Here is a 26,755-nt window from a genome sequence, read left to right on the forward strand (position 1 = left end):
CCTCTGGGAGTCATGCTTGTGACTGTCAGAGTCTTGCTATGCCTCATGGGAATTGTAGTTCTGAAACAGTTGGAGGTCTGCTAATTGCATATGCCTGAGCATTGTTGGTTTTTCCTTTTTCTTCGATTTCACTTCTAATAAATGTTTTTTTTTCTTTGTATGAATTTCTCACTTCCTGTTCCTCCTCAGTAAGCTGTTCAGTAAGCTGTTCTGACTGACTAAACACAGCTCAGATGATGTTGTCAAGTTTACTGAGAAGGAACAGGAAGTGAGAAATTCAGACAAAGAAAAAAACATCTAAAAAGGAAATTAAAGGAAAGGGTGAACCAACAATGCCAAGTATATTCACAATTACATCTACACATGTAAAAGTGAGAAGAAATTAAGTGATCAGGGGTTCCTTTTGTTGAAATCCAGGCTGCACCGTCCTAGGGGGGGTGATAACGCAAAGGAGGCAGAAGGGAATCAGAGCAGCCGTACCAAGACAGCCATGTGCAGCAAGGAGCAAATGTATCCAATCTTGTGTGATCAGTGATGGCTCAAAGGAGCCTATTTAAAAAAAAAATCTAACCTTTAAAACCCACTCTAATTAAATATTTTTAAACGTAAACATGGGTACAGGTCCTGTGCTGCATGAAAGGCACTACTGTCTGGGTGGTGACCTGGGTTGACGATTGGCTTCAATCAGTTGAACAAGCTGACCAAGGACACCAAAGAAGGCCTGGTTGAAGGTAGCCAACTGCTCCATCTGCTGCCAGGCAATTTCTGCCTCCTGGCGCATAGCTTCCTGTGCATCCTGACGTACTGCTTGAAACCGCCTCTCAGAAAGGTTATCCATTCTTTCCAGCAACTTTTCTTCTGCTGCCCGCATATCCTCCATGACTGTGCGCAGATCCAACTGGAACCTTCTCCTTTCACCTGTAATATACAAAAGACCAAAATATTGCTTTTGGTAACATCTGTCAAACCATCACTGTAAGCCCCTTTCTCATCTGCCCCACTTGACTGTACCACACTGATTGACTGCCCCACCTCTGTTCCCCCTGCTCATCTGCTACACCAATACACAGCACTGCTCATCTGCCCCACTGCTGAACCCCCTTCTCATCTTTTCCACCACTGTACCTCCTGCACATCTCCCCCCCAGCTGAACCCCCCTTCTCATCTCTTCCACCACTGTACCTCCTGCACATCTCCCCCCCCCCCCCCCCAGCTGAACCCCCCATTCTCATCTCTTCCACCACTGTACCTCCTGTACATCTCCCCCACAGCTGAACCCCCCTTCTCATCTCTTCCACCACTGTACCTCCTGCACATCTCCCCCACAGCTGATCCCCCCTTCTCATCTATTCCAACACTGTACCTCCTGCACATCTCCCCCACAGCTGATCCCCCTTCTCATCTATTCCAACACTGTACCTCCTGCCTATCTGCCCCACTGCTGTTTTAGTTTAAGAAAATGCACAGTTCAAAATTTCTTTATTATCATCATGTCTTACCATTGTGTCGGGGTGCATTGGGAGTACTCTGTGGTTGGCTACTCTGTGGTTGGCTACTCTGTGGTTGGCTTGATGAAATACTGCTGTTGCTGCTGAAAGACATTGAAGGTCCATCATCTGAAAAGTTTGATGCATCATTGGAGAATCCATCAACTGTTTCTGAAAATAAACATATGGTTAGATATTTTATTTTAAATGGTTAGCAGAGCCAAGTTTAAAAAAAAAAAAACTTACCAAAGGGGTCTACCATGGATTCGAGAATTACAGTTGCAGAGTCCAGACCTCCCTCCCTGCCTTGATTTGCTGGCCGATGACCGTAAATGGCGTCCATGGCATCGTACCACCTCCAAGCAGTTGGACAGTTTCCACTACGGCTGTTGGCGTCCTTAATTTTTTTATATTGTGCTTTAAGCTTTTTAAGCTTTGCCCTACACTGGCCCGACGTCTGTTCAAATCCCTCGGCTGCCATCCGCTGAGAAATATCTTTATAGACCTTTTAATTTCTCACTGATCCATCAAGCTCACTCTGAATAACGCCATCACCAATAATTGCTAAGAACGTAGATAGTTCCTCAGATAACCAGACCCTGCTGTTGTTTGCTGGCATCCTTCTCCTTTATATGGACTAAAAGGCGACTTGGTGATTGTTTGGCGCTTTGCTTTGACGTCAGCATTGATGTTTTCTGACCACCAATCAGTGGAATGTACCGTGTGACGCCAGTAGCTCCGCCCTAACCGTACCGTTCCATTTTTTATGGACCCACATGAGAAGCAGGACCCTGAATGGTGCGGTACGGTTCGTTTTTATGGTACGCTTTCATAATGGAAACACCCAAAATAGCGTACCGTACCGAACCGTACCGAACCGATCCGCTCAGTGGAAACGAGGCATTACCAGTACCACTCTGAAAATAAACAAGAATACCACATGTATGACTTTATGTATTAATTGAAGTTCATAATTTACTTCCCTCTGTTTTCATGAGTAATTAAAACTATAATTGTATGACTATTAAGTTGATATGCATAAATTTTTCATCAATCATAGTGGTTTGCTGTAAAATGTATTTCCATGGCAAATCCTGTTGCATTTACTATTCACAAGATATCCAATTTCTTAATTTTTTTACTTTTAGAAACATTTTAAGAGCTTCTGTGTGGCTCAGGTAAATCCCACGATACCTGCTTGCTATTTCTAAATGAGAAATAAAAATGAAGCAAAGTATTTTTGGATACAAATATAAGTTTAATTAAAATGTGCGTTTGGCACCAAAAATCAATTTAATGGTTCATTTAAACATACCATTATTACCATACCATTATAAACAGCTGCAAGTTTTACTATTACTCAGAATTTGCTGCTGTCTAAAAATGTTTTATTAAAATTAAAAATATTTATGAATTGCTGTAATGGGATATCTGAGCTAAGCTCAGTAGGTTTGATGTGAACATCTAAATCAATTCATCAATCATTGCATTACAAGAGCATTACTATCTAGTGAAATACATAAAGTGGTTGTAAACGTCTGACATGAAAAATGAATAAAGCATATTCCTCTATTTAAGTGTGTCTCAATTCAAATTACTAAGTGTCCTTTCTTTCTGCTGCCTCATTCCTCTGCTATCTGCATGAGTCACTTCTGAAAAGTTTTCCTGACACCAGGAGAAAAAAAGGTACTTGGTGGAGCTTAAGAACATTGCCTGTGATTGACAGCCTCAGCTCTGTTCCCTTTGTGCTGTGTAAAGGGAGTTGTGTCATTGTGAACCACACACTGAAGAAGCCACTCAGTAGTGGGAGAGGAGAAACATGTAGGCAATTGCAGATGTCTATCCTCCCCTCCATTGCATGCACCACTGTGTGCACCTCCATTGCATACCTGTCATAGAGCTCAGCAGGTTATTCCTACCAGGCATATGGAACATACTGGACACTGATTTTATTTAACATCACCTGTACCCAATAGCTCATTGTAGCTGGAAGACTCATGACTAGTTGAGTGAACCCGAACTGTAAAGTTCGGGTTCGGTACGGACTTTGGGTTTTTCCGAACCCGGACCCGAACCCGAATAATTGCTGAAAGTTTGGGTTCGGAGTTCAGGAAAAAAATGTGCGGAGGTCCCCCCAAATTCAATAACCAGACCCTTTAGGTCTGGTATGGATATTAAGGGGAACCCTGCCGTCAATTAAAAAAAAATGACGTAGGGTTCCCCCTAAATACTAAATATCCATAACCAGACCCTTCAGGTCTGGTGTGGATTTTAAGGGGAACTCCACCCTGTCGGAACATTTGGGTTAAAAGAATACATATAAGATCGCACATTTTATATGTTTCATAGTGTTCCACCTTCATATATATGTTTAGCAGAAGCGATACCATTTTGTCCCTGTTAGAGTTTAAACATAGGTTCTCAGGCATGAATAGACACTGTTTTTAGGTTGTAAAGAGCCTGCCTGTGCTATTCCCCAAGTCATATCTCCTGGGGGTTTGACACTTATAAGATAAGAGAATGGTGAGGAAATCTGGTTTCACATACAAGATGAAAAGCCTGGCACAGCATGACACAACATGGTACTGTCTTTATATATTGAGGCCATGGGGCTTATTCACAATCCCGGTGGAATAATATACTGTATCTTAAATAAGTTGTTTCTTTATAATGCCTTAACAATATGTGTATTAGTAATTCATATATAGGCCTGTTTAATACATAGACAATACTAGGGTCACAAAAATACAAGATCCTAAAATAACTGAATAGTATCAGGCTGCTTTGATCAAATTCCGGCATTAGTTAAAAGGAACTTTCCAAGGCATGTGTGTTGATCATAAAACCTTATCTCAATCATAAATTTAGAAGTTGCCAAGATGTCTGACAATTGTTTGACATATAAAACAATTTATGATGCTATACCAGGATTCAAGTCACAGGGGGTCGTAAGTCATGATCAACTCTGATTGACCCGAAAATTAGGAATTATTCCTTAGGCACCACTGCCCCCTACAGGTTAATATCGGCATGGGGGCACCCCAAAGCACCCTCCCAATGTTGAGGGCATGTGGCCTGGTGCGGTTCAGGAGAGGGGGGGCCACACTCTGTCCCCCCCTCTTTTCTGCGGCCGGCCAGGTCAACGTGCTTGGATAAGGGGTCTGGTGTGGATTTTAGGGGGAACTCCACGCCATTTTTTTTTTAAATTTGGGGTGGAGTTCCCCTTAAAATCCACACCAGACCTGAAGGGTCTGGTTATGGATATTTAGGAGGAACCCTACGTAATTTTTTTTTAAATTGACGGCGGGGTTCCCCTTAATATCCATACCAGACCTAACGGGTCTGGTTATTGAATTTGGGGGGACCTCCACGCTTTTTTTTTTTATTTTTTTTTTACTAAAAGTCCGTTCCCCATTGACTTCAATGGGGTTCGGAGTTCGGGTTCGGGTTCCCGAACTTTTTTTTTAAAGTTCGGGTTCGAACCCGAACATCCAGGTGTCCGCTCAACACTACTCATGACAGCATTTTCCTCACACTGCAGAGCTGACCTAGGCTGCTTGGAGCCTGTACACAGCAGGGAGCCTAGAGATCTAATTACAGCCTTTATGCTTAGAGTGTGGAACACACACAGAGACAAGGACTGGAGCAAAGCTCATCCATATAGCTTGGATTCTGAATATTGTGTTTGGTGATTACACACAGCTTGCATGTGTACAGTTTGAAACCTTTACAGATAGAGGAGTTCCCTTGCTGGACCTGGATGTGGTGAGATATATTGTATGGCACAGTGTCTTATGCAGCATGTTAGAGATTTACTTCACAGCCGAGTATTTTCAAGTGCATCCAATCGCTCTCTGAGTTTTTTTTCGAGTCTCTCCGGTGCCCCCCCCACACACCTCTGGCCGCATGCGGTACTGCATACAATAGAAGTCAATGTGGAACCAATTTTCTTCATTCCCATTGACTTCTATGGGGAAACTTGCTTTTAAAGGCGAGTGCTTTGGATTACAAGCATTCTCCTGGAACAGATTATGCTTGTAATAAAATGTTCCTCTGTACCCCAAAAACAGTTTTATTCCTGCTGCACTTGTAATCATCACAGAGCTGTTTATAACAGGGACTGTCCCAGTTATTCATCTTGTGAAGCAGGTAGTTCAATATCCAGTGTTGGTGCAACCAGATCAGGACTGTTCATGCATGCATGAGACTCTCTATTTTTAAATATTTTCATTGGATTGTATTTTTTAGCCTGGTCAGGATTTTTCTGGGCCATCTGCCCTTTTTTTGTGTCTTTGGCGGTTATCATCGGCCAGGGGAGGGGAGAACTGGGGTTTTTGAGGGGATTTTAGGTGATAGGGTCCCCTTTTGAGACACTGGAGTGGGGGGGGGCGTTGGGTGGGAGAGTTGATTGGGTGGCTGACTGATTCGGTCAATGGGTCTGTACTGTATTTGTATTTTTGATGTCCAATAAATTATATGTACTGTATACCGCTATAGTAGTCTTTCAGGTGCTCTATCCTGGTATTTCTTCTAAAAGGTCCAGATACAACTTCCAACTATTCCAATCAAGATCAGGGGTACAATCCAAAAAGTAATCAGCACATTTCAGGGCTCAAAGAACACCCTCTTGATCAGTGTGAGAAAAAAACATAAAAATAAAATAAAAACTGGAGCACACAGAATCTGCTGTAGCCGTGCACAGTAACCAGTCAGCTTCTAACCAGCTTATTTTTTTTTATTTTTTTTTTGCCACTTCAGACTTCACCACAGCGAGAGACTTGCTCATGATTTTATTCATAATTCCGTCTCTACATCTGGTTTAGCATCATTTGTGGTGTATTTCTTTTGCAAGTTTTTATACTTGTTATTATTTTTATTTTATTTATTTGTTTATTTTTATATTTTCCTTTTTTTTTTTTTCTCACCGTTTAGAACTCACTCTTTTATAGTAAGTACGGAATTTTTAAAAGATTTTATCTGCGTGACAAAAAAATACCCAGCACCCCATCTCCCCCCTCCCCAACTAAATCCCCCCTCCCCCCCCTACCCACCCCCTCCCTGGACCATCCCACGACTCCACTATAAGAATTCATTCTCTTAATTGAAAAATGCGTTCCTATTCCTCTCTCAGGTTTTCTGCGAACCTCCAGGACTTTTTAAATTCCAACCAGGGTACCCATATATCCTTTTCCCCTTCCTTATGTTTATAGCTCCCGTATTTTAATTTCTCTCTCCTATAAGTGTCCTCTACGGAGTCGATCCACTCCCACATTTGCGGACTTTTCGCGTCTCTCCATTTAAGGGGAATCAATCGTTTCGCTGCGTTCAGCAAATGAGGGATCAGTGAACCCTTGTACTCCTTCTCTGGAATCTCCCCCCCATGAAAGAGAACTACCCATGGGTTATCTTCCACTTCTTTTTTTGTTATTACATTTATCAGGGACAAGATTTTTTTCCAATAGGCTTTAATTTTCAGGCAGTCCCACCAAAGGTGTGCCATTGTTCCTCTTGACTCACAACCTCTCCAGCATTTCTCTGACTCTCCCCCTCTGAATTTTGCCATTTTATCTGGGGTGGCGTACCACCTCGTCAAACATTTGTAGTTCATCTCGGCCGTTCTTACATCTACTGCCGAGGTGTGAGTCATTTTCAGGATTCTTCCCATGGTCGTTTTCCCCCTTGGGACCCCTAAGTCTGTTTCCCAATTTTGGATGTATTTTGGCGTGTCCAACTCTTCCGTTTTCTGCAAGTAATTATAGATTTTAGATATATTTCCTTTTGAGCTTTCGATGCAACACAATTGTTCCAATAAGGTGTAATCCTCTTGTGACCTCAAAGGGTGTGGTAGGCGCTTGACGAATGAGACTAACTGCAAGTATCTCCACTCGTCGAGCGCCCTAATTCCAATCCTATATTTAATATCGTGAAGTGTCCTAATTTTGCCATCTAGTGTTATATCTTTTAACTGTGTTCTATTTGTGATCCAATTTCCCCCTACTTCTTTTGTCCCTGGAATGAAATATTCATTTTCTTTTAAATCAATAAAGGGTGAGTTGAATTCTGTTTTTAATTGTTTGTGAAGTCTATCCCAGATCCTCCATGCATTATGAGTAATTGTGTGTGTTGAGGAGTGTAAGAATCTGTGTTGTGGTGGATTCCAAATTAATCTCCCTAACTGTGCCCTCGCTAATGTGCATTCAATATTTAACCATCTTTTATCCTGGGATTCTTTAGCCCATTCTATTACCCGTGAGAGAACCGAAGCATTATAATACAATCTGATGTCGGGTACAGCTAAGCCTCCCTTTTTCTTGGCCCGTTTTAGGATTTGAGCAGACACCCTGTGTTTTTTATTATTCCAAATATAGTTCATTATGAGGGAGTTAATTATTTTGATGAATGACGGTGGTAGGTATATTGGGACCATTTGAAACTTGTATAGAATTTTTGGGATGAGAACCATTTTTACTACATTTATCCTCCCGAACCACGAAATTGGTCTATTAAATATGTTTTTAATTTCACTTTTTATTTCGTTGAGCAGGGGGATAAAGTTTATTCTATATATTTTCTTTATGGAATTTGCCAGTTTTATTCCCAGATATTTTATTTCTTTTTGCCATTTAAAATTATATTTCTTCCGCAGATATTGTTCTTCTTCTTTAAGAATGTTGATATTTAGGATCTCCGTCTTTTCTGTATTCATTTTAAAGTTTGACACTTCACCATATTGTTTTAAGGTAGCTATTAACTTCGGGAGAGTGACTCTTGGGCTGCTTATATAGAATAGAATGTCGTCTGCGAAGGCGGATAATTTGTGCTCATCTTCTCCAACCTCTATTCCATATATTTCTGGATTTTGTCGGACCATTGCCAGCAGGGGTTCCAATGATAAGACAAAAAGAAGAGGGGACAGGGGACAACCCTGCCTGGTTCCATTTCTCATCTCGAAGGGTGCGGATAAAGATCCATTGATCTTGATCCTAGCACATGGGTGGAAATAGAGCGTTTTGATCCATTTGATCATCCTTGGGCCAATTCCTATACATTCTAGTGTTTGTATCAGGAACCCCCAGTCTACCCTATCAAACGCTTTCTCAGCGTCTACTGACAGGAATAGACCGGGGGTCCCTCTTTCTTTGATCTGCTCCATGAGGAGAAGTGCCCTAACCCCATTGTCCTTTCCCTCCCTCCCAGGTATGAAACCAACCTGGTCTGGGTGGACAATGGCAGTCATCACCCCCCTCATTCGGTCGGCCAAAATTTTTGCATACAGTTTGGTATCTGCATTCAGGAGTGAGATAGGTCGGAACCCTGAACAATTCGTATTGTCCTTTCCCTCTTTTTTAATGACAGTGACCGTAGCTGTTAATGCCTCTCTGCTCATCTCATAGTCTCGCCCCAACCCATTGAAATATTGACATAGTCTAGGGACTAAGATAGTACTAAACCTTTGTATATAGGCCGACGTGAAGCCATCTGGTCCCGGGCTTTTCCCATTGGGAGTATTTTTTAAGACCTCACTTATCTCCTGTTCAGTAATACTTTCCTCCATTCTTTCTATCTCATACTCTTCTATCTTCGGTAGATTAGTTTGCCGTAATACTTCCCTGATCTTATCCTTTTTTTCGGCAGGGTCCCTAATCTTCTGTTGGACATTGTATAGTTTTTCATAATAGCTTCTAAAAGATTCTGCTATTTTATTTGTCGCGTATACTAAGTCCCCATCCCCATTCCTGATTTTTTCGATAAAGTTTCTGGTTTTCTTTTTTCTTACCATTCTGGCCAAGTTTTTACTAGGTTTATTTCCCCAGACATATCTTTCACTCTCTACCCTGTCTATGAAATTCTTGGTTTCTTGCCCGGCAAGGGCTTTATATTCATCCCTTGTTAAAGTTAACTTACAGAGTGTTTCCTTCTTTTGGCCCTGTAATTTATGTTCCTGTTCCAGCCTATATATCTCCTCTTTTAGTGTTTTTAATTTACTCCTTCTCATTTTATTTTTCTTTGCCCCTTCTGCAATAAAAATCCCTCTTATATACGCTTTGTGGGCGTCCCACAGGGTTGCTCCTGTGATTCCCTCCTTGTCATTCTCCTGAAAATACCATTCCAATTCTTTCTGTACTCTCTCGACCACCACCTCGTCCCTCAACAGACTTTCATCCAATCTCCATTCAGGTAGAATGCATTTTTGTATGGATGTGCTTATTTTCATGGTTATGGGGGCGTGGTCTGATAGCGTTATGATCTCACAACTTGCTTCGACCACCCTCTCCAAAAGTCTATGGTCTACGAGGACGTAGTCGATCCTCGAGTACGTCCCATGCACAGGGGAAAAAAACGTATAGTCTCGTGTCTTGGGGTTAAGGATTCGCCAGACATCCACCATTTGATTTTGTGTCATTTGTTTTTTCAGTAACTTGAGATGCTCTCCGTTATTCCCCTGAGCATGGGACGTACTATCGAGGCTCGGGCACATGCAGAAGTTAAAGTCCCCCATCAACACCACATGTCCCTCTTCAAATTTTTTTAATTTTCTGAGAATTTTACTAATATATTTAGCCGAATTCACATTGGGTGCATACACATTTGCCAGAGTGTAGTCCTCCTGTCCTAGTTTTATTTTCAAGAACAAGAATCTCCCCTCCGGATCATTCAGTCTGTCCACCAATGTGTATCTAACTCCTCTTGCAAATCCTATGGCAACCCCCCGAGATCTCGATGAGACTGTATCTCCATAATACCAGACGGGATATTCAGATGAAAACAGCTTTATATTAGACTCTAAGGTAATGTGGGTCTCTTGTAGGTAGGCAATGTCTACTTTATACTGCGTAAGTTCGGCAAGAATTTTATGTCTCTTAATATGGGAGTTTAAACCTTTTACATTATATGATAAGAACTTAATATCTGTCATTTATCTCTCTTTTTTTTTTTTTTCCCTTTTCCTTTTTTGAGTTTGAAAAGAATTCCTGTGGAGTCGTTCAGATGGTCCCCCTCCCATTTCCCCCCCCCCTCCCTGGCCCACTACCCTCCCTCCCTCCCATTTTCCCCCCTCCCCCCCCTCTCTCCCCAGCCCCCCCTCCCTCCCTCCCCCACCCCGGCCCAATCTTGGCCTGGGAGCCACTGGTAGAAGACTAACCAGCTTATTTAATTAAAGGCACACTAAAGATAATTATTTTTTAAAATAACAAACATGTTATACTTACCTCCACTGTGCAGCTCATTTTGCTCAGAGTGGCCCTTAACCTGGTCTTCTGGGGTCCTTTGGCGGCTTTCTCGGCTCCTCCCCGCAAGAATTCACCACCTTCATGCGAGTGAGCTCGCATGGTGGTGAGTTCTTGCGGGCGCGCTCCAGTGATACAGCCGCGTCATTGGATGTGATTGACAGCAGCGCGAGCCAATGGCTGTGCTGCTTTCAATCAACCAATGAATGAGCCGAGAAGCCGGCCGAGGTAAGTAAACGGGGGGCTCAGGGGGGCGCTAATCAACAGATGTTTTTTCATCTTAATGCATAGAATGCATTAAGGTGAAAAAACTTTTACCTTTACAACCCCTTTAAGCTTTGGTAATAAACCCTATAAGCTGACGATTGGTTATTTACTATGCACAGCTGCACCAAAATCTGTGTGCTCCAGTTATATAAAACCCACCTCCCTCCTTTGAGTTGTATATTGCCACCAGTATTGTAGTTTTTGCAATGAGATAGACATCTGAACAATGTAAGTGGTGTAACGGTCATTAAAGCTTCTGATGATTGTGCCTAGATCTGGAACAACAATAGGAGACCCAGAGAAATTAAGGGAATAAATATAATGTTTTTTGATTGTTTCGAAAAAATAAATCCTGGCTAAGGTTTTCCAGATCCACATAGCAGTGGTTATGGTGTCCAGGTGAGAGCTGTTGATTTGTTGCATTAAGAGGAAAGCTTGCAGTAGTAAAGTAAGACTAGCAGAGATTGCGACTGATTCAATTTGTACCCATTGTTTGGTGAGCATGAGGTCCACCAGGATTTATAGTGGTAGTAAAGTGTAAAGTCTTCTTTATGACTTGTACATACAGTTAAACCTACAATAAGACTTACCTTTAGGTACAGTGAATACCTCATAAACGTGCATTGTTTAGGAGATAGTCACATTTGTAGCAGCTGGTGATGTTACTGTGCTCTCCATGGATGGCATACCAGAGTATTCCATCAGTTAAGAGTGCTTTGCCGGGGCCGTGGCATGCACTGGAGTGATGCCATTGTGGCCTGCAATACAAACAGCCATAGCCATGAACCCAGAAGGAAGACTGAGTGAATATGGTAGTCCTGTCAGCGGTCATAGCTCACCACAGGAGGGCTTTGTTTTAAGATAATTCTGTCATAATGTGCTAGTATGCAGTGCAATTATTTATTTATTTTTTGCTTGGACTTTACTACTGTTTTAATTTGATCCAGGAGGGTCACTCTATAATACTTAGCTGTATCAGGGGGACCCATTCTGGCTTGTGTTTAAGGGCATATAAATATATGTTGATGTTATGTGCTTTTTTTTTATGCCAGATAAACTTGTCTGCAATACTCTGGAGGTTTATAAGGTATGTTGATAAAATTAGTATAGGAAGAGCGCAAAAGAGGTACAATATACAGTATCTCACAACAGTAAGTAGCAGCCATTAATGTCTTAACTGCTGGCAACAAAAGTGAGTACACCCCTAAGTGAAAATGTCCAAATTGGGCCCAAAGTGTCAATATTTTGTGTGGCCACCATTATTTTCTAGCACTGCCTTAACCCACTTGGACATGTAGTTCACCAGAGCTTCACAGGTTGCCACTGGAGTCCTCGTCCACTTCTCCATAATGAAATCACGGAGCTGGTGGATGTTAGAGACCTTGTGCATCTCCACCTTCCATTTGAGGATGCCCCACAGATGGCTAATAGGGTTTAGGTCTGGAGACATGCTTGGCCAGTCCATCACCTTTACCCTCAGCTTTGTTAGCAAAGAAGTGGTCGTCTTGGAGGTGTGTTTGGGGTCGTTATCATGTTGGAATACTGCCCTGCAGCCCAGTCTCCAAAGAGATCATACTTGGCTTCAGTATGTCACAGTACATGTTGGCATTCATGGTTCCCTCAATTAATTGTAGCTCCCTAGTGCCGGCAGCATGCATGCATCCCCAGACCATGACACTCCCACCACCATGTAGAAAATAATTCAATCAGATGGCTGCTCTCCAACAATGATTTCTTCATTGGTTAAAAACCATACAGCAAAATATGCAATCAACAGCTGACATGTTTCACACCATAACTACCGGTGCTTACTCATAGCTGACTCTTTAGGCAATAGACAGGAATTTATATGCACATGCCAATACAATGTTTACAGAGTAAACGAGGTGGGCTTAATTAAATAGTTGGTGAATTAGTGGATACTCACTACACACTCCCACCACCATGCTTGACTGTACTCAAGACACACTTGGGGCAGATTCATATACAATGGTGCAGATTTGCACCGGCGTGGTGCATCATTTCTAGACTACACCGGTCCAGCGCGGAGAGGCAGTTAGGTGATTCAAGAAACTTTTTTTGTCTACGATGCCCCAGCGGGGCGGATTTTAGACGGCGTAAGGCGGGGTAAGGCCAACTGGGAGTCACCCTATGCTAATGAAGTGCCGACCGTGGCGCAGGGGTCACGCCGGGGCGCATCTTAGACCACACATGCTCAGTGACATCCAGGAGTAAATGCCCCAATCTGCACATGCTCAGAACTGCGCCCCGGCGTGATCCCTGAACTACGCCGACCCACTACCAAAGCCCAGTCCATGAATCAGCCCAGACTTCCGCCCTGCAGGTGCAAATGTACTGAAGCTTTTTTTTTTTCTAAGCTAGGTCGTTTGCATTGTGGTGGGGCAGTTATGGCTGATGAGGAATCCTCAAGGAATCCTCACGTGACCCCGCCTCCTCTGACGCAAGGGAAAAGACCTGGGCTTCCCCAGTGACGTAGCAAAGGGTGCGTCAGAGGAGGCGGGGTCACGTGACGGGTGGCCCCCGCCTCCCCTATATAAGAAATGTCACAGCTTCAGTTACGTTATTCGCTGGGCTGTGTCCAGCGGAGAGAGGAGGTCGGCGTGGCTGCGCTCTGGATGGATGGATCTTCTCATCGCTGGACCGGAGATCACCCATTGCTGGATACAAACAATGTTGGAGCAGGGAGCTGGGACTGAGTAGATTACCACCGCTGGATTTTTTTTTTTTTTTTTATTAATAAAGGACTTTTTTCTACGGTGTGTGTGTGTGTGTTTTTTACAACTATTTACACTTCCTTCGTGAAATGGTAGGGGTACAATGTACCCAATTACCAATTCACATAGGGGGGGCCAGGATCTGGGGGTCCCCTTTGTTAAAGGGGTCTTCCAGATTCTGATAAGCCCTCCAACCGCAGACCCCCACAACCACCGGGCAAGGGTTGTGGGGATGAGGCCCTTGTCCCCATCAACATGGGGACATCCTCCCCACGTTGAGGGCATGTGGCCTGGTACGGTTCAGGAGAGGGGGCTGCACTCTGTCCCCCCTCTTTTCTGCGGCCGGCCAGGTTAACGTGCTCGGATAAGGGGTCTGGTGTGGATTTTTGGGGGAACTCCACGCCATTTTTTTTTTAATTTGGGGTGGAGTTCCCCTTAAAATCCACACCAGACCTGAAGGGTCTGGAATGGATATTTGGGGGGAACCCCACGTAATTTTTTTTAAATTGACGGCGGGGTTCCCCTTAATATCCATACCAGACCTGAAGGGCCTGGTAATGGAATTTGGGGGGACCCCACGCTATTTTTTTTTTTTTTTTTAATGAATGAATTCTCTCTGATTTGCCGGAGCCGACAATTCATTATTGCCGCAAGTCCGGTTTTAAAATACTTTTTTTCCTTTCAGAAATGACACTTTGTGCAGTGACAGTTCTAAGTACGGGAAACATGCAATATTTCACATGCTAACTTTACACCCCCCCTAGGCACGAAATTTAAAGGAATATTTCACTTTTATTGTTTCACTTTTAGCATTATTAAAATCACTGCTCCCGAAAAAACTGCCGTTTTTAAAACTTTTTTTGCATTGATACATGTCCCCTGGGACAGGACCCAGGTCCCCAAACACTTTTTAGGACAATAACTTGCATATTAGCCTTTAAAATTAGCACTTTCGATTGCAAATGTTCCCATAGACGTTAATAGGGTTCTAACGTTCACACAGACATTTGGTGTGTTCGCAAGTTCTGGTGCGAACCTAACAGGGGGGTGTTCGGCTCATCCCTAGCGGTGATCAGTGCGTGGGGAAGTTACAAGCACCGATCACTGCTGTATAGATTTAAAAGTCATTTCTCTGCTTCTCTCCCCCCCCCCTGTGCGGCTTTCAGCTGCTTTAAAATCAGCGGTGATCAGTGCTTGTAACTCCCTCACACACCATCACCGCTGACTGTCCCGTGTCCTCCTCCAGCCCCCCTCCGTTTTGCTGCAGTCTCCCTCCCTTCGTGTCCCCCTCCGTGCTGCCATCTCCATATGTGTGTCCTCCTCCATGCTGCCATCTCCATCTGTGTGTCCCCCTTCGTGCTGCCATCTCCATCCGTGTCCCCCTCCATGCTGCCATCTCCATCTGTGTGTCCCCCTTCGTCCTGCCATCTCCATCCATGTGTCCCCCTCCGTGTTGCCATCTCCAGCCGTGTGTCCCCCTCCGTGTTTCCATGTCCCCCTCCCTGTTTCTCTCTCCCTCCATGTCCCCCTCCGTGTTTCTTTCTCCCTCTGTGTCCCCCTCTGTGTTTCTCTCTCCCTCCGTGTCCCCCTCCGTGTTTCTCTCTCCCTCCGTGTCCCCCTCCGTATTTCTCTCTCCCTCCATGCTCCTCCTCCACCCCCTGGAACTGTCAGGATGGAGAGCGGAGATAGGAGCCGGTAAATCCGTTGTTCCGAATGGACAGAGTCAGTGATCTATGACTCTGACCATTCACATAACTGAAATATCGTAAACTTTGTTTACAATGTTTCAGTTTATGAAGGAAGAGAAGCCGCTGTCTTCTCTCAATTAATTTTCAGCGCAGCTGAGACTGCTGAGAAAGGGACTGGGGAATCAGTGTCTCTAGTCCCTTTCTCTGTCTCAAAGGGGAGATGTTAGAGGTCTGTTAAGACCCCTGATATCTCACCAAAGCCCCCCAACAGGGCTGATAAAAAAAAAAAAAAGAATAAAAATAATAATAATAAAAAAAATGAATAAAAAAATTATTTTACAAAATAATAAAAAATAAAAGAAAAAACACACTGACACGGTCCACCCCCCCCCCCCTCCACCCGCCCTTAAAAAAAAAAAGCATTATGAATAAAAAAAAATGTAAAAAAAAAAATGTAAAAAAATTAAAAACTAATTGTAAAAAGTAAAACTACTGATACATGTGCCACTGTCGCATGGGATTAAAAAAAAAGTATCGGTATTCGTCATCGGCAAATACTTGAAAAAAGTATTGGTACTTGGTCTTAAAAAAGTGGTATCGGGACAACCCTAATTGTAGCAAAGTGTAATTTCTTCAGTGTTGTCATGTAAAAAGATATAATAAAATATTTATGTAGCGCTACCCCCGAAAGAGCCGCTGATTTGTTGTTGGGATCAGCATATTAAGTTACTTTGATGTGGCTCAGGGGTGCAGTTGTAGAATCAAAGTAGTGAGCGAAGGTCCAGACAGTGAATAAGGGTTTTTCCAATACTTTATTTCCAGGCCAACACGGCCAACATCAACATCAAATGGGAAGAAAAGGGTGATGAAGAGAAAGGGGGAACCTTGCGGTATCAGGCCTGGATATGAACCGAACTGCTCTCAGTAGTATCAAATTGTGATTCGTCGCCACTCTTTCTGAGTGGGTGAAGTGCCCCGGACTGACCCCTCTCACAGGCCTGGCAGCCGAGGTGTCACTTTGGATTGCTGGGAGGAACAGATCTCTCTCACAGACCTGGCTCTAGGGCCTCTGCCACAGGCCAATTACTTTAAGTGAGCTAAATGGATGAATGGAGCGAATCCTCCCAGTAGGTTTTTAGAATAGGTCACCGGATGACAGCAAAGCATACCTGTCAGCATTCCGGTCACCAGATCCCCGATTGGTTCGTTCAAGCCCTGTTGGACAACCTGCCTCTGGGTTCCCCTCAAGCTGACCCCCCCAATCGAATGGCACCCAGCCTGGGATCCTCTCAATAGAACTGGGGACCCAGTAAGTCAACCACCGGGCAAGGGTTGTGGGGATGAGGCCCTTGTCCCCATCAACATGGGGACATCCTCCCCATGTTGAGGGCATGTGGCCTGGTACGGTTCAGGAGAGGGGGGCCGCACTCTGTCCCCCCTCTTTTCTGCAGCCGGCCAGGTTAACGTGCTCAGATAAGGGGTCCGGTGTGAATTTTTGGGGGAACTCCATTTTTTTTAATTTGGGGTGGAGTTCCCTTTAAAATCCACACGAGACCTGAAGGGTCTGGAATGGATATTTGGGGGGAACCCCACGTAATTTTTTTTTTAAAATTGACAGTGGGGTTCCCCTTAACCCCCCTGGCGGTATTCCTGAGTCTGACTCGGGGTTAGATTTTCATGCTGCGATCGGTAACCCCGAGTCAGACTCGGGCTTGCCTCGCTGGATCCACAGGCAGTGTTTTCTTACCTTGTCCAGTGATGCCACCGCGCTGTGTGAGCGAGCAGGACCTCGCTCGATTCACACATCGTCCTCCTGTGCCGCCGACCTCCGTTCCCTGCGACGTTACGATGCTCGGGGGCGGAGAACGGCGCCAAATTCAAAAACGTAAACAAACACATTACATACAGTATACTGTAATCTTATAGATTACAGTACTGTATGTAAAAAATACACACCCCCCTTGTCCCTAGTGGTCTGCCCAGTGTCCTACATGTACTTTTATATAATAAAAACTGTTTTTTCTCCCTGCAAACTGTAGATTGTCCATAGCAACCAAAAGTGTCTTTTTATGTCAAAAATGGTTTTAAAGCAGCTAGAAAACAGCGATAATAAATAATCACTTGCAGAATTGTGCGATAGCGATTTGTGGGGAAATTCGTCATAAAAAAATAAAAGTAATGACAGCGACAATTCTGCAACTGAGCAAATTTCAGTGATTTTGAGTTGATTACATTATTGAATAATTTTTATTATAATTATATTATTATTTGTTATAATTATTTATAATTATTTATTATATTATCATTTATAATTTTGTTTTTTAAAAAAATTCATACCCGGGATCCCTACAGTACTCTTGTTTGGTCAGATTTAAGTGAGTTATTCCTAAGAATTACAGGCCTACAGTATAAAACGCCAAATTTCCTTGCAAATAATGGTACCGCTTTCAGCACCTTTTTTCTGAAAGAATCATACCGCCAGGGAAGTTAATATCCATTCCAGACCTGAAGGGCCTGGTAATGGAATTTGGGGGGACCCCCACGCTATTTTTATTTTTTTTTATGAATGAATTCTCTCTGAATTGCTGGTGCCGACAATTCATTATTGCCGCAAGTCCGGTTTTAAAAGACTTTTTTTCCTTTCAGAAATGACCTACCCCCTAGGTACGAAATTTAAAGTAATATTTAACTTTTATTGTTTCACTTTTAGTATTATTAAATTCACTGCTCCCGAAAAAACAACAGTTTTTAAAACTTTTTTTTGCATTGATACATGTCCCCTGGAGCAGTACCCAGGTCCCCAAACACTTTTCCCATAGACTTTAACGGGGTTCAAAAGTTCACACGAACATTTGGTGTGTTCGCAAGTTCTAGTGCGAAGTGAACAGGGGGGTGTTCGGCTCATCCCTACCTACAAGAAAGATCAATATCATTCACATAACATGTGTCTAGGGCAACATAATTTACAGGTCTATTTGTGGTGAAACTTAGATCAAAAGCCCAAGTCTAAAATACTGCACAACTACTGGTGTTGCACTACAACCTACCTTGTCCAACTGCACACATTTACAACAATCATTTAGGGATAGATATTTTAAATGTCACTACAAACTATTATTCACACTAGACATGGTCACAATAACAGTATTCCACACAGACAAATTACTATTGCTCTCTTTCTCTCTCTGCTGCTCCTAGTCTTCTCTTTTTCTCTCATACAATGTAATTGAGTAGGTGCATTGGAAATTACGGTATATGCAATGTCATTTTTTAAATCTGCTTTTCTGTAAAAATATGTACCTAGACATGACCATCAAGAATCTTCTCCAGTAATTGGGTTCAACACAGAGTGACAAAGTAATATAGGGAATGAATGCCAGGGGCACTATGGGGAAAGCATAAGCCAACTTTTATAAGGCAGTTTAATATATCTCAAGAATAGTCAATACTTCTTTATATACACTCTATCTATCTATCTATCTATCTATCTATCTATCTATCTATCTATCTATCTATCTATCTATCTATCTATCTATCTATCTATCTATCTATCTATCTATCTATCTATCTATCTATATACACACTAGATAGATAGAGATAGATAGATAGATAGATAGATAGATAGATAGATAGATAGATAGATAGATAGATAGATAGATAGATAGATAGATAGATAGATAGATAGATAGATAGATAAAACGTCTACACACCCCTATTAAAATGTCAGGTTTCTGTGATGTAAAAAAATGAGACAAATAACTTTTTCCACCTTTAATGTGACCTATAAACTCTACAACCCAGTTGAAAAACAAACTGAAACCTTTTAGGTGGAGGGCAGTAAAAAAATAAATAAATAATATGGTTCCATAAGTGTGCACACCCCTACTAATACTTTGTTGAGGCACCTTTTGATTTTATAAAAGCACTCAGTCTTTTTGGGTATGAGTCTATTACCATAGCACATCTTGACTTGCCAATATTTGCCCACTCTTGTTTGCAAAAACACTCCAAATCTGTCAGGGGAATCTCCTGTGCACAGCCCTCTTGAGATCACCCCACAGATTTTCAATCAGATTTAGGTCTGGGCTCTGGCTGGGCCATTCAAAAACTTTAATCTTCTTCTGGTGAAGCCATTCCTTTGTTGATGTTTTTCTTTGTAAAAAAAGACTTTCGTCTTGCCACTCTACGCCTAAGCCCAGGCATATGAAGAATATGGGATATTGTTGTCACATGCATAACACAGCCAGTACTTGCCAGATATTCCTGCAGCTCCTTGGCAGCCTCCCTGGCCAGTTTTGTTCTTGTCTTTTCATCAATTTTGGAGGGACGTCCAGTTCTTGATAATGTCACTGTTGTGCCATATTTTCTCCACTTGATGATGACTGTCTTTACTGTGTTCCATGGTATATCTAATGCCTTGTACCCTTCTCCTGACTGATAACCTTTTATCAATGAGATGCCTCTGATGCTTTGGGAGCTCTCTGCGGACCATGGCTGTCGGATGCGACTAAGAAAATGTCAGGAAAGACCTACTAGAACAGCTGAACTTTATTTGGGGTTAATCAGAGGCACTTTAAATGATGGCAGGTATGTACTAGTCTATTTAACATGAGTTTGGATGTGAAGCAGTGAACAAATGGCCGCAAATAAACATAACACCCAACAGGACGTGGGTGTGGGGCTACTACTAATTATACACCATAATTTAAATGATCAAAAACAGTCCAGCATAAATGCACATACTTTTCCTGAAGAAATGCGCTAGCGCACGAAATGCATAGAAATTGAAGCCTTCATTTACCTGACATTGGAGCTTTCCTCTCTTTTTATTAACTTCTCAGCTGAGACGCACGCTGCCCTTCCTGTATCACCCATGGAGTGACGGACCAGCCCCTGCCTCATCACACAGCTGTGCTGCTATCTATGGCATCTTTTATATGCATGTAAGTGCTTTTAATAAAGACAATACTACACTATATTGCCTTTCTGCGGCTTGTTTTTGGGGAGCCCAACTTTACAGATTACTTGAAAGGAACTGTGGATATGCATTTGAGAGTGGAATACTTGGAGGAGTATCATTTACATTTATGATCAAGTGGGAATCCGATTGATTTGGCAGATTGTTGATTGGAATCACATGCGATTTGGAAGGATTGAGCCTAATGAGAAAGGAGTCCCTATACTATATGCCTGGTGGTCACTCTGTGGCCAATGACATCTGGTGAGCACATATGTAAATAAATATATCACTTCGGGTGGAGCACTTTGATATAAGCATATTGCACTTTATGAGGCACGGTGTTGGAGACAAACTGCATCGAAGAACCTCATCATCATTTTTATTGTTTATGCACATGCACATTTATGCTGGGCTGTTTTTGATCATTTAAATTATGGTGTAGAATTTGTAGTAGCCTCAAACCCATGTCCTGTTGGTTTTTATGGGCCAGATTCACAAAAGAGATACGACGGCGTATCTCCTGATACGCCGTCGTATCTCTGAGATACGATTGTCGTATCTATGCGGCTGATTCATAGAATCAGTTACGCATAGATAACCCTAAGATCCGACAGGTGTAATTGACTTACACCTTTGGATCTTAGGATGCAATTCTAGGCCGGCCGCTAGGTGGCGATTCCATTGCGGTCGGCGTAGAATATGCAAATTACTAGTTACGGCGATTCACGAACCTACGCTTTACCCGTCGCTCTAAATTTACGTCGTTTCCGTCGAAAACTAAGCATGCCCTCTAGGTGGTGTAACCCATGTTAAGTATGGCCGTCGTTCCCGCGTCGACATTTTAAATTTCACGTCGTTTGCGTAAGTCGTCCGTGAATGGCGCTGGACGCCATTTACGTTAACGTCGAAACCAATGACATCCTTGCGACGTCATTTAGCGCAATGCACGTCGGGTAATTTGACGGACGGAGCATGCGCAGTACGTTCGGCGCGGGAATGCGCCTAAATTAAATGGTGCCCGCCCTATTTGAATTAGGCGGGCTTGCGCCGAGCGGATTTACGTTACACCGCCGCAAGTTTACAGGTAAGTGCTTTGTGAATCAGGCACTTACGCTGTAAACCTGCGGCGGTGTAACGTAAATGGGATACGTTACGCCGCCGCAGCGTAACATATTTGTCTGTGAATCTGGCCCAATGTTTTTTTGTGCTCATTTGTTCACTGCTTCATATTTTATCAGTTTTCACAAATTTTTGGTGCAGCATCACTACCAATTATTTTATTATATTTGGCGCTGATTCTCATTTTTTCTGTTTCTCTGAGTTTGAATGTGATTGCTTAATTCTGAACACAGCAACATCCCCAGTTATAAGAGGGTGTGCACACTTATGCAACCAAGCTACATATTTTTTTTATTTTTACCCCCCCGCCCCCATAAAAGATTTCAGTTTGTTTTTCAATTGAGTTGTACACTTTATAGGTCACATTAAAGGGTGGAAAAATTCTGAAATGATTTGTCTTTGTCTCATTTTTTTACATCACAGAAACCTGACATTTTAACAGGGGTGTGTAGACTTTTTATATATACACACACCATATGCTACACTGTAACACGAAGATATGCTGCTTAAATCAGAAGATATAAACTGTAATATTTACTTAAAAACATTTAATATTTAAAATGATTTAATATTTAAAATTCTTATTCTGTATTGACTGCATAGACTAAATTACTATATACTGCCTTAAGCACTTTACAGAACACCTGCTGATCCCAATAGTAACATAATATAGCTAAAGGCATTATTCATCATCTATATTAATTAATATGATATGGATCAATGAAAAGGGAATTAATTTGACTAGAACAACATTTGACCCTAATGTTTGCAAACACAGCTTCCCTGCTATTATAGTTTATATCAAAAAGCTTACCTTTCTTTCTGCTAAATGCACGATTCATTTTGTTTATTAGAAAAAGTCAGTCTGCGAGTCTTCTCTTTCTAAAATTAAATTACAATAATACATTAAGATAGTAATTGTGAAAAACAAACATACACCCTTCTTTCCCAGACACTTTTTTGGTTTTTAATTCCAGTAGAGACCTAACATCAGGATGTACATTCAACAGCATATGGGAACACCAATGCACAAAACAATAGTCACCTTCTGCAATCAATTTGAGCATTGTGCTTTGTATGCATGACCACAAAGACTGGCTTAAAAGCTGTAATGTTAACATGTTGGGGTTGATTTACTAAAATTGGAGAGTGCAAATTCTGGTACTTTTTTGCATAAAAACCAATCAGCTTCTTCTCAAATCCTAATTTAGATTAAAAGTTAGAAGCTGATTGGCTACCATGCACAACTGCACCAGATTTTTCACTCTCCAGATTTAGTAAATCAACCCACATTGTCTCATTAATTTTTTAAAGAAACTTAGTTGCAACACAAAAAAATAAAAAAATTTGAATGAGATATCCCTCCAAAGCAGAAAGTAAATACCTATTACAATGGTTTTTTTTTTCAGAATTTCAAATATTTGCATTTGTTTCGTATCTTTGTTTTTCTAAGACAAGTAACATTTTTGCAAGTTCTGTTATTCTATTGTTATTTTGGAAGATTGGCCCTGCTAGTCCAACCCACAAAGAGAAATGAAATAAGCTGATTGGGCAAGATCAAGTGGAGTCACATGCATCCCAAAGTATTGAATGGAACTACATTAATTTCAGATTAATTTGCTATGTTATGATTCAGAGATTCTGATGGATTCACCTTCATCCAACCCAAACTCAATAAGCAGGAATCATCGTATTTCACTTTTGTACCTTACTGTATTTATTGCGACATATTTCCATTTTAAATGTAGTGCATTTTTTTAAATAATGAAAAATGTTAATGCAAAAAGAATTGGCTAATCAGCCAAGAGTCAAAATCTACTGAACTACTCTCATCTGAAAAAAACAAATGAATCCCTAATAACCCACTTAATCGCCCAGCCTCTTTCTGAAATTTGGTGTTTACAAGTAAAAACTGTTTTGTTTTGTTTTTTGCTAGAAAATTACTTAGAACCTCCAAACATTATATATTTTTTCCTAACACCCTAGAGAATAAAATGGCGGTCTTTGCAATACTTTTTGTCACACCATATTTGCGCAGCGGTCTTAACCTCCCTGGCGGTATGATTATTTCAGATTTTAGGTGCTGAAAGCAGTACCATTATTTTGCATGGAAATTTGGCGTTTTACATTGTAGGCCTGCAATTCTTAGGAATAACTCACTTAAATCTGTCCAATTAAGAGTCTAGTAGACATCCCGTGTATAACAAAAAAAAATAAAAAATCATAAATTATAATATAATAAATAACTATAAATAATTATTACAAAAAATAATATAATTATAATAAAAATTATTCAATAATGTAATCAAATCAAAAACACTGACATTTTCTCAGTTGCAGAATTGTCGCTGTCATTACTTTTATTTTTTGATGATGAATTTCCCCACAAATCGCTATCGCTCAATTCTGCAAGTGATTATAATTTATTATCGCTGTTTTCTAGCTGGTTTTAAACCACTTTTGACATAAAGAGACACTTTTTGGTTGCTATGGACAATCTCCAGTTTCCAGGCAGAAAGAACAGTTTTTATTATATAAAAGACCATGTAGGGCACTGGGCAGACCACTAGGGACAAAGGGGGTGTATATTTTTTACATACAGTACTGTAATCTATAAGATTACAGTATACTGTATGTAATGTATTTATTTACCGTATTTTCCGGCATATAAGACGACTTTCTGGATGCAAAAAAATGCATCCAAAGTCGGGGGTCGTCTTATACGCCAGGGACGGTCAAGGTGCTGCGAGCGTCAATGATTTAAAAGACGCTCCTTCTCTTCAGAGTGTTCTGTGATAGGCGGAACACAAATCTTCCCAGCAGCGCCTCTGTTCTGTGTTCTGTGATGCCTTCTCATCCTCGGACGAGATGAGAAAACGTCCGTGATAGGCGGAACACAGAACAGAGGCGCTGCTGGGAAAATTTGTGTTCAACCTATCACAGAACACTCTGAAGAGAAGGCGCGGCTTTCAAATCATTGACGCGTGCAGCACGGAGACTGTCACCGCCTGTCTATTCACACAAAAAAGTGAGTGATTGCACTGTCTGTTTGCGGTGATTGCACTGGGGGGAAAGTTCAGGCACAGTGGGGGCAAGTTCAGGCACAGTGGGGGCAAGTGATGGTACAGAGAGGGGCAAGTGATGGTACAGTGAGGGGCAAGTGATGGTACAGTGAGGGGCAAGTGATGGCACAGTAAGGGGCAAGTGATGGCACAGTAAGGGGCAAGTGATGGCACAGTGGGGGCAAGTGATGGTACAGTGGGGGCATGTAATGTATTGGCACAGTGAGGAATGTAATGTAATGGCACAGTGAGATTTGAAAAAGCCTGTTTCTGTCAGCGGTTCTGGCTCCCCCTCAGCTTCCAGAAAGACTAGTAAGTCTTATACAGTGAGTATATCCCAAAACCAACATTTTTCCTGGAAAATTAGGGGGTCGTCTTATACGCCCAGTCGTCTTATACGCCAGCAAATACGGTACTTTTTTGAATTTGGCGCCGATCTCCACCCCAGTGCGTCGTAACGTCGCAGGGAACGGAGCTCGGCGGCACACAGGCACTGTGTGAATCGAGCGAGGATGCCGCTCGATCACACAGCAGAGAGGTAGTGCAGGATCCATGGACAAGGTAAGTAACTTGTGCCTGTGGATGGTGCAAGGCGATCCCGAGTCTGGCTTGGGGTTACCGCTTTTGGTTCTGAAATTCCACCCCGAGCCAGACTCGAGAATACCGCCAGGGGGGTTAAAAGAGCACTTTTTTTTTTTTAAAAAATCACTTTTTCTTAATTAACCTCCTTAGCGGTAATCCCGAGTCTGACTCGGGGTGAATTTTTTATACCAAAAGCGGTAACCCCGAGCCAGACTCAGCATTGCATTGCAGAATACAGGGGGAAGTTACTTACCTTGTCCCTGGATCCTGTGATGTGTCCCCGCTGTGTGTGCGGGTTCCTCCACTGTGTCTCCTCGCTCGATTCACAGCTCCGTTCCCTGCGACGTTACGATGCACGGGGACGGAGTTCGGCGCCAAATTCAAAAAGTGAAAAACACAATACACATACAGTATACTGTAATCTTACAGATTACAGTACTGTATGAAATAAATACACACCCCCTTTGTCTCTAGTGGTCTGCCCAGTGTTCTGCATTCAGTTTTATATAATAAAAACTGTTCTGCCTGGAAACTGGAGATTGTCCATATCAACCAAAAAGTGTCCCTTTACATCAAAAGTGCTTTTAGACCAGCTAGAAAACAGCGATAATAAATTAGAATCACTTGCAGAATTGAGCGGTAACGTTTTGTGGGGAAATTCATCATCAAACAATAAAAATAATGACAGCGACAAACCTGCAACTGAACAAATTTCTGTATTTTTGATTTGATTACATTATTGAATAATTTTTATTATAATTACATTATTATTTGTTATAATTATTTATAGTTATTTATTATATTATAATTTATGATTTTGTGTTTCAAAACTACTAGACTCTTGTTTGGACAGATTAGTTATTCCTAAGAATTGCAGGCCTACAGTATAAAACGCCAAATTTCCATGCAAAAAATTGTACTGCTTTTGGTACAAAATTCCAGACATATTCATACCGCCAGAGAGGTTAAAAAATAAGACAACAGTAAAGTTAGCCAATTTTTTTTTATTATGAAAGATAATGTTACGTTAAGTAAATTGATACCCAACATGTCACGCTTCAAAGTTGCGCCAGCTCGTGGAATGGAAACAAACTTTTACGCTTAAAAATCTCCATAGGCAACGTTTAAAAAATTCTACAGGTTTCATGTTTTGAGTTACAGAAGAGGTCTAGAATTATTGCTCTCACTCTAACGATCGCGGTGATACCTCACATGTGTCGTTTGAACACCGTTTTCATATGCGGGCGCTGCTCACGTATGCGTTTGCTTCTCTGCGCGAGATCGTCGGGATGGGGCGCTTTAAAAAATGTTCTTTTTATTTATTTTCTTTTATTTATTTTGACACTGTTTAAAAAATAAATAAAAAATGTCTGTCTTTTTTATTCCTATTACAAGGAATGTAAACATCCCTTGTAATAGGAAAAGGCATGACAGGTCCTCTTAAATATGAGATCTGGGGTCAAAAAGACCTTGTCATTCTGAAGAAACCTCTAAGACCGGGCGGAAGTGTGATATAGAGACTGGTGGAAGCCATCTTCCCTTCACTCGTCTCCATACTGTACATAGCAACAGAGAGGACCGGATCGCCTCCCCCGCTGCCAATGGCCCCTCTCCGGCTGCCGCTAAAA

General features: G+C 41.9%; 1 protein-coding gene across 6 annotated transcripts in view; it reads right to left on the reverse strand.

Moving 5' to 3' along the window:
- The window catches only part of GULP1 (GULP PTB domain containing engulfment adaptor 1), a 779,810-nt gene that overhangs the window by 371,239 nt on the left and 381,816 nt on the right, over positions 1-26,755 (reverse strand). For all 6 annotated transcript variants that reach the window (XM_040357182.1, XM_040357181.1, XM_040357183.1 and 3 more), the window contains one exon: positions 22,298-22,365. In XM_040357182.1, the coding sequence (XP_040213116.1) occupies positions 22,298-22,325 (28 nt within the window). In that variant the 5' untranslated portion in view covers positions 22,326-22,365. The remainder of the gene's footprint in view (positions 1-22,297; positions 22,366-26,755) is intronic.

The sequence above is a fragment of the Rana temporaria genome, chromosome 6 (genome assembly GCF_905171775.1).
Source record: "Rana temporaria chromosome 6, aRanTem1.1, whole genome shotgun sequence".
Classification (NCBI taxonomy): domain Eukaryota; kingdom Metazoa; phylum Chordata; class Amphibia; order Anura; family Ranidae; genus Rana; species Rana temporaria.